The sequence below is a fragment of the Ursus arctos genome, unplaced genomic scaffold (assembly GCF_023065955.2).
Source record: "Ursus arctos isolate Adak ecotype North America unplaced genomic scaffold, UrsArc2.0 scaffold_11, whole genome shotgun sequence".
Lineage (NCBI taxonomy): Eukaryota > Metazoa > Chordata > Mammalia > Carnivora > Ursidae > Ursus > Ursus arctos.
This window is the reverse complement of record NW_026622775.1, coordinates 63,587,912-63,605,260: the sequence shown is the minus strand read 5'-3', so window position 1 is coordinate 63,605,260 and position 17,349 is coordinate 63,587,912. Positions and strand designations below refer to the sequence as shown.

The following is a 17,349-nucleotide window of genomic DNA, read 5'->3' as shown; positions in this document are numbered from 1 at the left end:
CTACTTGTCTCTTTCTTCTCTCTATATATAACTTACAATACGGAGTGAGCCTATTTTCTGTGCCTTGGCGAACTGTGATACTCCTTCCTAAGCATCTGCCATTTTAACCTCTGTGCTCCAGATGCTGCAAAGTATCTCCAAGAGCTCCTTCAACGGGAAGTGTTCTCTGGTGTCACTCACTCCCTTTGGGACATCTTCATCCTTCTCGTCACACTTTCATGACTTACATCAATAAGTTCACCCTCACTACGTTTCTCTGGCTGCATATGTACCACCTCACGAACACCAGTGGCATCAACATTATTTACTAAATTGTGGTAACTGGAATTTGTGTGTGTTGGAACCATGCAACTCAAGGACTGCCCGTGCATGCAAATTAGATACAAAATCGTCTTGGGAGTTATGTTCCATCTACGGTTTGGCCACCATACCCTGCCTCTGCCAGTTCCAGACTAAACAAATAAATGGAGGATTCTGTTCTGGAAGAGACTCACACCACTTGGAACTAGAAAAAACATTAGAGATCATTTAATCCAGTGCCCTCCTTTTATAGATGGGGTGCTGAAAACTACCCAGAGATGTGAAGTCATCTGCCCAGCATCTAAATTGATTTCAGAATTCGAAGGCAAGAAAAAAAACAAAAACGAAACAAAACAAAAAAACGCTCAGCCTCCAAATTCCTGCTTCCCACATCATGGTATCACTTTACTGAAGCAAAAAACTGTTCTTGGACTGAGATCATCCTTCTGAATGTGCTTGGTCATGAATATGCTTTTGTCGTGGGGTTAGCTTGGGCAGTGAAGAAATCAACACTGCCTCAAACTCTGCCAAAACAGGGTTGACCACACAGTCTGAAACAGAATCTGGACACCTCCACACAAGATGACCAGAAATATTTTGACTACTCTCCAAAAGTCTTTAAATAGTTTCTTTGTTTAATTTTTTAGTTAAGGAACAGATATGAATCAGGTTTTTTCTTGTTGGGCGTATGTGTTTGTGTGTTCCAATTTGAACTTCATCACATCAGAAAGAAAAAGAATTCAGAGTTCTGAGACATAAAAAGGGCAGAAGATTTGAGTCTTATTCTATACTGCATCACTCCTAAACCATATGAATATCCACAGCTGACACCCTAACACAAAATGCTGCCACCATCATTAAGAAACGCAGTACGTTGGGGCGCCTGGGTGGCACAGCGGTTAAGCGTCTGTCTTCGGCTCAGGGCGTGATCCTGGCATTGTGGGATCGAGCCCCACATCAGGCTCCTCCGCTATGAGTCTGCTTCTTCCTCTCCCACTCCCCCTGCTTGTGTTCCCTCTCTCGCTGGCTGTCTCTATCTCTGTCAAAAAAATAAATAAAATCTTTAAAAAAAAAAAAAAAAAGGAAACGCAGTACGTGATGTGATCATTTACACTTTTTTTTTCAATAAATAAGACTAATATACGTAAGGTACCACACAAAGTATCAAATAAGAAATGTGGAATATTTCATATTTGTATAGTGCTTTTGTTTACAAAGTGCTTGTATATATCAAATCTCATTTAGTCCTCACAGGAACACTGTGAGGTAGCCAGACAAAGCATCCATTTATAGAAGAGGAATCTGTAGACTGCAGGGGGCAATGGACTCGAGATCACACATCCGTTAAGCAGTGCACCAGACAAAAGCAGGGGTCATCTCCCTGCTACTCTCAGGTTGCTCCCACTCAAGCACCACATCTGAGAGCACACACATGCTGTATGTATCAAAAACACGATTTAATTCATAGCATAATAAAACGTGGTATCAGATACTCATTAATAAAGGGGCTTTATCAAAATAACACAAATCAATTATGCCAGGATATCTCTGATAAAAACTGGGAAACTAGCCAATGCGTCGTGAGAAATGTCTTTAGTCTCCTTAGAAATGAAGCCACATGTTTTTTTTAACTTTAAAGCAGTTTCCCACTTTACCAGCTCATTAACTTTAACTTCCTAGTCACCTTAGTTAAATCTACATATATAGCGCCTATATTGTAAGGGGGGAAAATTTTCCTACTAGTATTTATTAACCACATGTCAGAATCATATAGTCCACTACCTAATTCACTTACGCTCAGGGCATGACAAGGCGATTGTGAGCTCCTCATAATTTCTGTAGTGGCTCAGGATTCCCGCTCATTCTAAAGTTGTCTCGTCTCCCGGATATGTGCCACAATTTACAGATTTCAAGGTACATCACTATTTGGGTTTTTTTCTGTTCTGTACTCGGACCCTCTGTCTCTAAGTGACCTATTCTTTTTTTTATAAGTTGATGATACAATTTGTAAAATTTTCCTAAATTACTGGAAACACAAAATTCATAGTAAGTGGTTGCACTTTCTTTAAACATTTCGTCTTGTAATCTAACCACTCACAAAAAGGTGTGCTTCATATAAACCACAAAATCTTTAGTCTACTAATAAATCATTTAGTTTTTAAAGTCTTTCTTTAAGCTTTAAAGTTATCTACTTAACTCCCGGGTATAAATCACAGTCAATAATAGTAGCTAAAGTTACTTAATTTCTTGGAAATAACAACAGAGTGTTATTTTTTTCTATTACCAGGTTGAATTACATCACTCGAAGACTAAAAAGGGAAACTAATCCTGGGGGTGCCTGGGTGGCTCAGCTGGTTGAGGTGAGACTCTTGGTTTCGGCTCAGGTCATGATCTCAGGGTCGTGGGATGGAGCCCCATGTCAGCCTCTGTGTCAGCAGGGAGTCTGCTGGAGATTCTCTCTCTCCCTCTCTCTCTGCCCCCTTCCCCAGTCCCACTCTCTCTCTCTCTCTCTAAAATAATAAATAAATAAATCTTAAAAATAAATAAAGTAAAAAGGGAAACTAATCCCAGAAACTCAAGATTTTCTACACTTCAGCTTATTCAAATAAAAATAATATGCTAATTCTCATTATTTTGGAATAAGGATGGTTCTCCAAGTTAAAAAAAAAATACCATGAAATACTGTTCTATATTGTGGCAGGAAGTAGTAGCAAAGCCTGTTACCTCACCTTTAAATAGTAAACCAGAAGTTCATTCAGAGCCGGATCAGCATTCAGATTAACAAGGAAGCATTTATCATCCCCAACTTTAATCCCAGAAGATTGAAGAGATATTCCAAGACTCTCAAGCTGTTTCTGTCGCTCCTGTAAATGCATTAGAGAAGTATTAATTCCATAACTATTGACACAGCAAGATATAAAAGGTCGTACATTGGAATAATTATTAAATAACTTTAGGATTCAAATATGTTATCTTAGGACATGGTATTATAGACTATTGCCTTTTTTCTCTCTCCAAATTATATAATGTTATTTTATCTTATTAATTAAAACTTTATTTTGAGAAGTAAAACCATTACCAATAGCAACCAAGTATACTACTGAGTTCTCAATTTTCATTCTTGAAAATACCTAACGTCTTCAATTTGTCTTTCTCATTTAATTCTGTATATATGAGCAAAGGTGTTCTACTAACTATGATCTTTCCAAAAGGCCAAATTTTAAATACACTCTCCCGCTTGATAGCCTCAGTGACTCCCCAGCCAGGATAAAGGCCAAACTCCCTCAACAAAGTCCACAAGGCCCTTCGATCTGGCCTGTTTCCTCTCCATCTTCACGTCTTATCATTCCTATTCTCAAAGCCTGTGCTGTAGTTATATGGAACTCTTCCAGGTCCCTGAAAGGGTCAAGAATGCTCTCCTTAGCTTAAGAGATTTTACACCTGTTTCTTCTGTCTGAAGCATACTTGTTCTCATACCTGGTAACTCATACTTGTTTACTTGACCATTTCTCTATGAGGGCATGGATATCTATCTGCTGTGAATTCCTAGCACCGAGCACAGTACATAACACACAGTGAGCACTCAAAACGTCAGTCTTGGTGAATGTCAAAATAAAACTTGCATATGCATTCAAGTACCATTTTCACAAGTATATGAACCTTTCTTTTTTGTGCCTACCTGTCTCTGAATCCACATGATATACAAGTGTATGTATATGAGGGGATACACCTGACTTCTGCAACCAATACTCTAGGATTAAGGTATATGAATTGGGGCAGAGCAGGGTGTCTTTGACTATATATAAATAGCAAGTGGTAATGAGTCACGGCCACCAAAAGCCTTTATTCTGAGGAAAGACAAGACAAGCTAAGTCATTTAACTAGGACCACATAGCAAGTTTGCAATACAATTAAATTAAAGCCTGAGGATTTTGCTACTTTTAGGGATCCCATCCCAAAATTATCTGACCGTGGACCATTTTTCTTTACAGAAGACTTATTAACAATTGGTGGCTATATTGCCAGAACTACATTTTGGGAAATGCTAGCCTCTTTTGAAAGAAAGGCCAATGACCAACAGACCAGGTCTTTTTCCATGAGAGAGGAAAAGCAAGCTCAGCAGCACGGAAGCCTGGGAGCTCGCAAAGATAAGGTGTTAAAAGAGGTGTTGGATAAAATCAGGCACAGTCCTCCAAAGGGACATCTGACAGAGGAAGAGAACAGTTAGGTAAGGAAAGATGCTAACGATAAGATTCACCAGCATTAGCATCGCAATTTCACTTAGACCCACCCTGCCTTGTATCAGCAAAGCAACTCAAATACAATAGCACTTCAAAATCAATGTTTACTTTTCGAGTAGCTCAAAAAGGCTCACACATATTAGTTCTAAACTGGATAATTATTAGAATGACTTATAATTTATGAAAAACAAAAAGTGAAATATGTAATGAGAAATAAAGTTCACACACTGGAATATTCTCTTCTCTGTAGTTTGAAAGAAATGCATTAAAACAACCTAGTGTAGGGATACATATAAAACAAGATTGGTCATATGCTGATCTTCAATGAAACTGGATGAGGCCACATGTGGATCCATTATACTCTTCTCTTGTTTTTATCTATTTTTGAAAATGATTATAATAAAAAATATTTAAAAATTAGTCTGCACTAATATAACATCCCCTTTATGCTACATAATAGTAGTACCATCCTACAACATCTGATATGTAGATTGATTCTGGACAGCACATTTAAAGATGGAACCTGCTGGGTGACAAAAGTAGCAAGTTCTATATATTTACTAATAGGAGGAACAGTTGAAAACACTAGAGATTTTTAACTTTACAAAAGGAGGGGAAGAAGGCAGAGGTTGCCTTAAATATCTGGGTAATGACTATCCCTGTCTTATAGGGCTACTGGGGGGGATTATATAAAATACTGTATTTAAAAGCACTTAGCATAGGGCCCAACACAGTGTATGCAATAAATATTTGCTATTATTATTACTCTCAGTTATTGTACCCATTCTCTTAGCTTTGGAAGAACAAACTAAGGACCATGAGCAGAAATAAAAGAATAAAAGATTTCGATTAAATAGCTACTATTAGAGTCGTCAGACCTGTCCAATCATAAAAAGACTGCTCGACGGGGTACTGGCCTCCACATCTTTAGAAATACCACGTGTATTTCTAAAACAGAGGCTGAATACCCATCTAACAAGAATGCCATGGAGTCAGTCTTTTACTAAGTAGACGACTGGACATTTAGGATTCTTTCCAAATCCTAATGTTCCCACCCTAAAAATTTTACAATTCTATCTGTATTAAGTATTCTAAACATAAGAGATAGTCAGCTCAGATTTAGGTATTTTATCTTATTGAGTTGTGATAATGAAGCCAGAGGCTTATAGCCTAATATCTACCACTAATAATTTTGTAGTTTGGGTAAGTTCCTTAGGACTGCAAAGCATTTAATAGAATTGGGGGTTCAGAGTCAGAGGCTACATAGCAGTTACTTCATTTAAAAAATGTTTATGACCCTAAAAATATTTCTTACATAATGAACTATTAACTATAATTATGTCTTCTTTATCCTTCAAATTAACTTTTAAAATATAGACTCTTGGGGGGGCGCCTGGGTGGCACAGCGGTTGGGCGTCTGCCTTCGGCTCAGGGAGTGATCCTGGCGTTATGGGATCGAGCCCCATATCGGGCTCCTCAGCTATGAGCCTGCTTCTTCCTCTCCCGCTCCCCCTGCTTGTGTTCCCTCTCTCGCTGGCTGTCTCTATCTCTGTCAAATAAATAAATAAAATCTTTAAAAATATATATATATAGACTCGTGGATCTAGGTTCTTATTAGTGGGGCTAGATTTGCCATCTTCAAAGCTAAAAATCAAAAAAGGAACTAGAAATAAACATTGAGTTGCATTGCACAAACTGCCACGAACTTTCTCTCGCTTTAATCAGGAAGCACGAACCTGTGCAATCTCCTCGGTTTTCCTTAGTTTCTCCTCCCAGGTCACAGTCATTTCCTGGATTAGCTTCTCTGATTCTTCTAGCCGGTCTTTCAGTTCTGGAGATTTCATTGCCTACAAGAAAATGTTTATTTCATGAAATGTCTGCGCCATGCCCTGAAGAGAGCATGAACTAAATCCAGAGGATAAAAGTAACAATCTGCCTTCTCTCAGCTCTACAATCCGCCGAGGTCTCTGATCTACCGAAGACAGAACGATGAATGCCACTGACACATAGCCTCTAGTCTGTATGCACGCGACAAGCTCATTCAGTTACCCATGGTGGGCTTGAAAGGAAGACTTCACTGCTTTCCTCCAACTGTCACTGCAAAGATCTAATTACATTTAGGAAGACAGAAAGTTCAAGCTCTCAAGGGCTTATTTTGAAATCCCAATAGGTCATACATCTAGACTCATATGCTGGCTTCATTCTAGTCTCTACTGATGACTTCGGGTATTGATTCAAGTACATACAAACGAAAGCTGTACATGTTGCAAACTGAATGGTGTTATTAATACCAGAAGATGGAAACAAAATTTCAAAGAATCTTGATGAACTATAAAATTATCCTTGTAAAAACAGGATAAATTTCAACGGCAAAAATAAAAAAAAAAGATAATTGTTTTGACCATGTATTTTACTAACTTACTACCAGAAAACAGGTTATAAGAAAGAAAAGGGCTATGGTCCCAACCCCAGGAAAGAGTCCCACAGTGCTGGGAAGTCATGGGAACAGAATGCTAATTAAACTAGAGATCGTGAATCTGGTATTTTATTTCACCTTTGAAAAGAGGATGAGCATTTGGTTGTAGGTTAGAACTGTATAGGTTTCAAGTTCAGTAATGGAACATAAACACCATACAGAATCTACAAAGGGTAGTGGAAATAGAGCACCTCTAAATAGATGGGTATTCCTTTTTTTTTTTTAAGATTGCTTTATTTATTTGAAAGAGAGAGCGAGAGAGCATGAGTGGGAAGGGCAGAGGGAGAGAAAATCTGAAGCCAATTCCCCACTGAACGCTGAGCCCGACATGGAGCTCGATCCCACGACCCTGAACTGAAACCAAGAGTCAGACACTTTACCAAAGACTGCATCACCCAAGAGCCCCTAAATAGATGGGTATTTTTGCTATAAAATATTTCTTCTACAAACAGAATTAAGCCATGACATGGAAAAACTAGATCATTAAGATGTGGAAGAACTCCTTCAGATTTCCATTCTGCCTTCAACCAGTGAACAGATGATACTACAAAAACCTGCCTGAGTCCTCTCCCAGTCAGTCTATGCCCACTCTCCATCATTTTCCCCACTAATTGCATACACTGTTTCAAACACCTCTCTCCCTCTCTCCTTTATTCTTAGTTATACCTACACCGTGGAAAGAAACATTTTCTCAATTCCCTTTACTCTGTCCTCCTGTTCAATCCTTTCACACCTGTAAAAACTCTCTAAATTTCAACTATGACCATCTGTCTGTCTTTACTTATCACTCACCTCAAATTTCTCTTCCTATAGGAAACTCAAAAATTCTAAGTGGAGTACTTATCTGTATCCTACAGCTACGGGGAAGAAAATTCAAATTCTAGCTTTTCCTAGACCCATAAAGTGTGGCTTGGCTGTGCTTTATACCTCTGCTTTGGTTAGCTGTTCTCGGAGCTTTTCTACTTCTTCCCGGAGATCCCGGATAATTCGTGCATTAGGATCCTCATTCACCACAGCATGGTTCACGATGTTCTTGGCGCGATCTGCATACCGCAGAGTTGAGAGGGTTTCGTCATAGTTATCGGCTGCTGGACTGACGGTGGCCACCATGGCTGTCTTGCTGTTACCCCCAAGACTGTCCTAGATGAAGAAAGAAAGTGAGTTGGATTTTTAAGTTGGAAGAAAACATGATATGAGGAAGTTGAAGTCAGATAGGGTGAAAGAACGTTCCAAGGTCAAACATGTACTTAAGGACAAAGCTAGTACTAAAATACAGATATACTGACTCATGTCCCATGCTCTTTCTTCTCTGCCAAACTACTTTTCCGCAGAAAGGAGATCTGGTTTGTAAGAAAAGACAGAGAAATACAAGGAAGCCTACATTTATTCCAGTTTAATAACAACTGGTTCTAAGCAGGCTACTCAAAAAACAATGATTTCTTAAATGCCTAAAAATCTTCCTTAGAGAAACTGAACAATCATGGTATTATTTGTTATCTGATCAAAGAGTGAGTACCTACAATCTACTCCATAATGCCATGTACTTCCTGAGAGAAACTGAACAATCATGATATTATTTGTTATCTGATCAAAGAGTGATTACTAACAATCTACTCCATAATGCCATGTACTTGGAAACTCTAGAAGCCTAAATAATGGCTCAGAAAGTGTTGCTGTTACAGGCGACCAAGCACCTTGCAAACTTTTTCAAACATAAGGTATAATTACAGTCTTATAAAACAAAAGATATGTTGAAGGTACCTGATTTTATTCCCTCATTGATAGCATTTCAAAAACTACGAAAACAGCTTATCTTCTACGTAACCACTTCTACAGTTCAGACAAGGGTGCTAAAGAAAAGACACTCATCTTCGCGATGCTAAAACTGATCGGTCTGGTGAAATGAGCTTTAGAATGGGCTCCATCAAATTAAAAAACTACTTCCACTGGAGAACATTAAAAAGTAACTAGATATAACTCAGAATTACAAAACCAGAAATCAAGTCCACCCCCACTCCGCTTCACCATCCAAAGGCCGTCTGTACTCCACCTGTGGCAGGCAGCCTCTCAGCCCCCAGTGATCCCCACCTCCTGGTATTCATACCTCAGTACCCATCCCCTTTCCTTGAGTGTAGGCAGGACATCTGATTTACCTCTAAGAAACAGAATACAGCAGAAGTCATGGCATGTCACTTCTGAGATGAGATTATAAAAAGACCATGGCTTCTATTATAGGTGTTTTCTCTCACTCTTGGGAAACCACTGTCATGCGGTGAGGTGGCCTTATGAAGAGACCTCAGTAGTGAACTTGGAAACAGATCTTCTGCAGCCTGCCGACAACCACTTAGGTGAGCAGATCCAACCCCAGTCAAACTTTGCACTGACAACCCCGGGTAACGCTTTGATTGCAGCCACGTGAGAGACCCCAGCCAGAACCACTTGGTTAGACCACACCCAGAATCCTGACCCATGGAAACTATGAGATAATAAAAGATTGTTGTTTCTAGCTGTTAAGTTTTAGGGGTAATCTGTTACATAGCAATAGATAACTAATAATACACTAACATACTGTCCCAAGATGAAAAGAATTACCCAAAAAAAGAGACTCAATACCCTCTTTCAGCAATAGAATATCGCTGAATTATAGATTCTCGAGATAGAGAGAAGACTCAAACAGGCCAATATGGGGAGTCGCAGGTCATAAGAAAGCCAACTTTACTCTGGGCAGCATTAACAGATATAAAATTCTTTCTTTTGGAGATATAAAGTTTTTCCAATATCAACATATCAAAAATTTGTGCAATCTGTGATTTACACAATCTTTGGACAGACTTTACTTAGTCCTCTTAGCCTTTTGTGAATTGGATTATTTTGCGGATGAAAAAAACCCCCAGAGGTTTGTTCTAACAAAGAAGGTCAAATTCTCTGCCTAAAGATCCAGAACTAGGAAACTGAACAGTACTCTAATCCAGTGGTATTCCACCTTCAAGTCCAATATGACTTCTACTCCCCCACAGCTACCCACAATTACATAGTAACAAAGTAACACTTAGCAATATAGACAGAGTTCAGACCTGAGGAACAAGTAAGGTGGCTAGACAGCTTTCCAAGTTATTCTGTCCTACTGCCAGAGACAAAATAATTCCCTAGGTAATGCTAACAGAGCAATACAATCCCAGACAACATGTGTGGGTGATTGACAATGTGACAATCCACTACAGAAAATCTGGTTTTCCACAGAAAACATAGTAATTCTACCACTGCAGGAAATATGCTCCAACACATGAAAAGGAAGGAGACATAAGTAATCTGGGCTCTAGCAGGCAGAAGCGACTTCCGCCAAGTCTGTATGATTGCTTGCTTTCCTCTTTGCTTCTAGAAACTGATCTCACACTGTTGGTGCCCAGCTTTGGCAACTTCCAGAAGAATGTCAAGATGCACATTAATGAAATTCCAATGTTATATATAAAGATCACAGGAATAATATCTCAGATTACAGTTCGGACTCGAGCAGCACCAGGGTGGAGTGCTGCCCTTCGAGAACTACTGGCATTCTGTCAGCCCACGCGAACAGCAAATGCTATTGGGCAAAAGGGGATTTGTGACAATAACGACCAACGGGACAAGGCATAGATACTGTGCTTCAACTTGTGCTGAGGAAAGGAAACCTGGCAAATGACAAATACTTGATATTTTAAAAGCCCTTGTGCACGAGGAACAATATGCTTATATTCAGAAATGGTCCCGTGCCATTAGCAAGAAGGAAACAGCAACAAAAGAACTGGCACTCATTCAAGGAGAAAGTATAAAGCTTCTTGTTACACTTTAATTGTTTAACTAGGCAAATCAGATGAGCTTTGTTTCAAATGTAGCAACTGCAAATTAAATGGACATAGGAAAGAAATTGAATTTTGGAAGGCAGGATTTTTTAAAGCTGAAAGAGCTCCTTGAAGTCCTCTAACGAAATTATTTCATTTTACAGATGAGAAATTGAGACCCAGGAAGACTGACAGACTTAACCAAAGGTCATAACGCTAGTTCAGAGCAGAGCTGAAAGTACTCATTCACTCAGCTCTTCACAGAGTTTACCATCTAAAGGGTGAAACTGGTGAGCAAATAGTCTATGGTAAGAACTAGAGTAGGAATAAACACAGCATGGTCATAGAAAACAGAACGAGCAGAAAGCCCTGTCTTGAAAGGTTAGGGATGACTTTCAGAGAAAGTGACATCTGAGACCTGAAGATGAATAAGCATCATCCAGATAAAGGCTCGTGGGGAGGGAAGTAGGAGAGACTGAAGAGAGGAAGAAGAATGTTCCAAACAGAATAAGAGTAAAGTCCTAGAAGTAAGAACACTCACCACTTAGATAGAACTGATCATAGTAAGAGCAAGATGAACAATAAAAAACAGAGAGGGGTCAGATTACTGAAGGCCTAGTAAGTCACAAGTCATTAAAGAATTTGGATTTTATCATAAGAAGAGTATCAATTTTAAGAATTACAACTTCCTATAAAGAATGGAATGGAAAGCTGGAGGGAGATGTTTCAATCATCCAGGCAAAAGATGAAAGTCACTTTCATTAGATAAGTGGTAGTAACAATGGAATAAGGTGGATTAAGTCAAAAGATACTCATTATTTTGAGCATTTATTACCAGAAATTATTTGATGTTAAGAGGCTCATATTTAGAAGGTTACACAGGGAAGCAAAAAACCTCTTAATAAGAAACAGTTCTCCACTGACCACTTACCAAATGAGTAACCACTCCACACACCAAGAGAAGAGCGAGAAGAGCGAGAAGAGCACTCATGAATCTATCCCCCACCAAACCACCAAGGACAGTCATTTTCTCTGACTCCCAGTTGTAAATATCAAGAGCCTAACACGTGTAATCATAATGCAAACACAATGTAAAAACACTTTTAAAAGAAACTGCAAACCTTATGAGCAATTTTATGAGTTCAATGATAGTTATGTTGGAGGATACTAGAATTATATAAAATCGAACAAGGATTGGGGAGAGTTAGACTAATTTAGAATTAAAGAAGGAGAGAGCAAAAGAAACATAAAAGCCACTTCAGAGAATGATTTGTGTATCAACGGATTCTGAGAGGTCTTTGGAAAAACTGTTTAAACATTGGAATAAGTTTTGTAAAACTGCCCCACTTGTGGAAGGTCGTATGTTTTTTAAGTAAAAAGTATGACAAAAATCAAGAAAACTTCATTTTTTTTTTTTTTAGCCTAAGAATTAACACACAGAGGTTACAATTACAACCTAATTTTACTGAACAGAAGATAAAGTGAGTTTTTAAAATGTTAGGTCTGTTCCTCAGTTCAAGTATTTTCACAAGTTTCTATTAACATTTGGTAATACTAAAGTGCTTCTCCTAAAGAAAAGTGACCTCTGGCAAGATGTACAATAAGTAGCCTAAGGACAAGAAGATGGACACCGAGGTCAGCCCTGATTCCAATCGTGTTTTTGCGAACACTGTCACATCTATAAAATGGGAACACTATCATTTGCCTTCAGAGAAGTAAATGAGATTACCTACATGAGGCACTTTGCATGGTACTTGATTCTTCTGGCCTCCAGCCTATGGAATGGATACTCAATAACTAGTTGGGCCATTTTAAGTCTGTGAATTAATTTGATAAAAGATATCTCCTAGTGTTTGCTTAAATGGACTGAGGTAATAACAGAACATAACAGGACTAACTGAAACAACAGAACAGTGTGTATTATGCCTTTTAAATCAGGCACATCTAGGGAATATGATGAATGATCAGGAAACGTTTCTGTGGGAAGTCTGAGGAAGAAATAAGTATCTTATCGAAATTCCTTCTGGAAATTAAACAAATGAGATTTCAAGGTTAATTACTGACACATGAAGACCAGCACAATTATTTCCTGGTAATGAAATGTTTTGTAATACCCCTTAAATTCAAGAGTTATCCACAAGTGGTTTTTAATTATCAAATTTTGTTTGTTTACCCTTTTGTTTTAAATTTCTAATTTTTTTGCATTTGGCCAAAGGAAGTACTCCACCTGATTTTCTACTGTGGCCATTTCACTTAATAAAGCATGCTCAAATGGTATGTAGAGTTTTAGAAAGTAAAGTTGAATACCAGTAACCCTTTGAGAGAGTAGAAACTAGGAGAAAACCCAATCCTTTACAAACATGTCATGGATTAAGTCAAAGTTGTGTCACCTTGGAAGAACAAATATTGTTAAAATGTCTATACTACCTAAAGAAATGTACACATTTAATGCAATCCCTGCCAAAATACCAACAACATTTTTCACAGAACAAACAATCCAAAAATTTGTATGGAACCAAAAAAGACCCCAAATAGCCAAAGCAATTCTGAAAAACAAAAGATGGAGGCATCACAATTCTGGATTTCAAGTTATATTACAAAGCTGTAGTGATCAAAACAGAATGGTACTGGTACAAAAACAGACACATAGATCAACAGAATAGAAAAGAGAACCCAGAAATAAACCCCAATTATATGGTCAATTAATCTCTGACAAAGCAGGAAAGAACATGCGACAGGAAAAAAAAAGTTCCTTCAACAAATGGTGTTGGGAAAACTGGAGAGCTACACGCAGAAGAATGAAACTGGACCACCTTCTTACACCATCCACAAAAACAAACTCAAAATGGATTAAAGACCTAAATGTGAGACCTGAAACCACAAAAAATCCTAGAAGAGAACAGGCAAAAATGTCTGTGACATCAGCCATAGCAGCATCCTTCTAGATATGTCTCCTGAGCCAAGGGAAATATAAGCAAAAACAAACTATGAGAACTACATCAAAATAAAAAGCTTCTGCACAGTGAAGGAAACAATCAACAAAGCTGAAAGGCAACCTACTGAATGGGAGAAGATGTTTGCAAATGACTTCTCTGATAAAGGGTTAGTATCCAAAATATATAAAGAACTTATATAAATCCACACCAAAAAACCCAAAATAATCCAATTAAAAATTGGGCAGACAACATGAACAGACATTTCTCCAAAGGCATAAGGATGGCCAACAGACACGTGGACAGATGCTCAACATCACTCGTCATCAGGGAAATACAAATCAAAACTACAATGAGATATCAGCTCACACCTGTTAAAATGGCTAAAATCAAAACCACAAGAAACAAGTGTTGGTGAGGATATGAAGAAAAAGGATTTCTCTTGCACTGTTGGTGGGAATGCAAACTGGTGCACTCTGGAAAACAGTATGGAGGTTCCTCAAAAAGCTACAAATAGAACTACCCTACAATCCAGTAATCCCACTGCTGGTATTTACCACAAAATAGAAAAACACTAATTCAAAGGGTTATATGCACTCCTATGTTTATAACAGCATTACTTAGAATAGTCAAATTACAAAAGCAGCCTAAGTGTCCATCAACAGATGTAAAGAGGTATATATACACAATGGAATATTACTCATAATAAAAAGGAATGAAATCTTGCATTTGCAAAGATGTGGATGGAGCTAGAGAGTATAATGCTAAGCAAAATTAGAGAAAGACAAACACCATATGATCTCACTCATATGTGGAATTTAAGAAATAAAACAAACAAGCAAAGGGGACAAAAAAAAAGAAAAGGGAGAGAGGGAGACAAATCAAGAAGCCAACTCTTAACTATAGAGATCAAACTGATGGTTACCAAAAGGGAGGTAAGTGGGGGGATGGGTGAAAAAGTGATGGGGATTAAGGAACACACTTGTGATGAGCACCAGGTGATGTATGGAAGTGCTGAATCACTATATTGTACACCTGAAATTAATCTAACACTGTGGTATGTTAACTATACTGGAATTAAAATAAAATTTAAAAATAGCTCCCCTCCAAAAAGTTGTGTCTTCTCCTAAGCGAACCTGTGCTTAACTCATCTTTACATTCTCAACCCCTACCACAGTGAGTAACAGGTGTTCAGTAAATTTTTGATCGATGAGAGAACAACTCATCACAAAACTACACAGGGCTCATAAAATTATTTCTTCATTTTAAAAAAATAGAAAAGAAAAAGGAGTATTAAGTAAAATATTTTGTTCCAGGTTGGCAACTCTATACAGAGTTAAACTATCACTGGATTTCCTATCCTCTAGCTCCCAGTCCAATATCCAATTCACCACACCGCCTCTATAGACTAAAGGGAACCCTGAAGACTGGAAGAGACTTGGAAATAGGCTCTCTCTTCACCAAACTCCCATTACAGTCCTTACTATCTCTCTCATGCAATCACTGACTCTTGTTATAATATTTTGTGTACACATCTTATCTCCCTTACCAGACCCTGAGCAATTAGAGGGCAAGGAGGGACCCACATTTTTTACGTTCTCCTCATAGCACTTCATAGCTTTTGTTCTTTCTCATTTCCATTTCTCACATACATACTGAATCATTAACAAATGAATAACTGTGTGCTCTATTCTATACCCTTAAACAACATTAAGAAGCTAAAAGTAAACCAATGTGATCATGAGTAGTGTCTTGACGTTAATCAGAAAAACAAGGTCCAAAATGTCAGCCAAACAAAAGGAATCTGTGAGAAAGACAGAGTAGTCCAGCTGAGTCTATAAAACAGTGAAAATCCTTTCCTATGACTCAATCAGCTATCAGATTAGCACGAGGTTCTTCTTCTACACCCCAAAATCTCAAAGGCAACTGTGTGGTTCGGTGTGCCCCAAATCCCATTGCTTCCAGGTTCTGGTGAATCGGGTGCTTAATTCATTAAATCTATGATTATCATGTGAGAGACTAATGATTTTAAATTTGAACACTGGTAAAAGAAATGGTACTCAAGAGGATTAACAGTCTACTTTTCTATTCCTTTCTACCAACCACCAAGAATATGCCAGAAAGGGTGGGGGTGGGGAGCTTACTTTGAGCAGCCAAGTGAGAACTGAGTCACGATATGGAACAAATTTATTCTTGTTTTTGCCAGCACTCTGATCTGCTAGGGCTGAGATAACCAGACCGAGGGTTGTGAGGGACCTGCATGGTGCAAGAAACCGGAATAATCATAAAAAACTGAGAATATCAAATGTCACATTTTAGCACAAAAACTGAACATCAAGATGCCTTGTACCTGCATGAGAACAGCACTGTGGTCAGCATTTTCCTGCTCAGTTTAACAACATATAAACTCTGAAAGCTGATATCCTTCTAACACCACTGTAAGCAATAAAATTGCTTAGCTCAATTACTTTTTTTCATTTTTGTAAATAGCAATATGAGCTGTAAACCTTTAGGTTAAGATAAAGACACAAACACTACATACCTTTAAGAAAGGAAGCCGCAAACACAATTCATTAAAATTTAGTATAAGGCAAAAACATTCGCGTATATGTATGTGTGTATATGAGGTATCTCTATATATAATATGTACCTACACACATATCATACATAGTATCATTTATATATATATGTATATCATCATTCAATAATATAATGATAGCACAGCATCTGGATAATGATCTTCTATGATCTCTAGTTGGTTACTCTAGTTATGCGTCCTTCTGGATTTCTGCCCATAAGGAGCCAATCTTTAGCTTCAGGTAGAAAATATAACCATATGAAGGAGTTTATACGCAAAAGATTACTTTATAAAACTCTAGCTTCTTGGTATAAATGAGCACCACCACAATAGTCATACAAGGGAAAGCCCAGTGTGGCTAGTACACAAGTTGATGTTGGTTCAGACAGTGACACGCAGGTTGAGATCAACAGCTGGACTCTGAGAGACCATTACCTTGGTCCTTTTTCATAGCTCAGACCAGTGGTTCTCAACTGGAGGACTACTGTGCCCCCACAGGGAGAATTCGGCAAGGTCCACAGACATATTTGGGTTGTCACAACTGGGGGTGGGAGAAGAGAGGTGGCAGGTACTACCGCCATCTAGTGGGTACGGCCAGGGATTCCCCTAAACATCCTACAATACACAAGAACAGTCCCTGGAACGAAGAATTACCCAGCCCCAGATCTCGAGACAGGCGCTCTTGAGACACCTCTGACTTGACTGTGCTCCTCAGCCCCATCAGACATTTCAACAAAACATAAAACAGGCTCGGGCCCATAAAATAAATAAATTATATATATATACACACACACACACACACACACACACACACACACACATATATACATACACACACACATAAAATTTTATATTATTATATTATATGTAATATAATAATATAAACTATATAAATAATATTATAATATAATACATAAAATTATATCTTATATATTATATATTATATATATAATTTACAAATATAAATATATATGAAAAAAATTCTCCATTATTTATTCATTAT

The 17,349-nt window shown here is 38.1% G+C and overlaps 1 protein-coding gene across 2 annotated transcripts in view; it reads right to left on the bottom strand.

Annotated features, from left to right (window-relative positions):
* The window catches only part of KIF13B (kinesin family member 13B), a 193,682-nt gene that overhangs the window by 95,731 nt on the left and 80,602 nt on the right, over nt 1–17,349 (bottom strand). For both annotated transcript variants that reach the window (XM_026518909.4, XM_026518910.4), the window contains exons 10-13: nt 15,913–16,024; nt 7,945–8,157; nt 6,278–6,388; nt 3,030–3,164 (exon numbers count right to left, since the gene is read on the bottom strand). In XM_026518909.4, the coding sequence (XP_026374694.1) occupies nt 3,030–3,164; nt 6,278–6,388; nt 7,945–8,157; nt 15,913–16,024 (571 nt within the window). The remainder of the gene's footprint in view (nt 1–3,029; nt 3,165–6,277; nt 6,389–7,944; nt 8,158–15,912; nt 16,025–17,349) is intronic.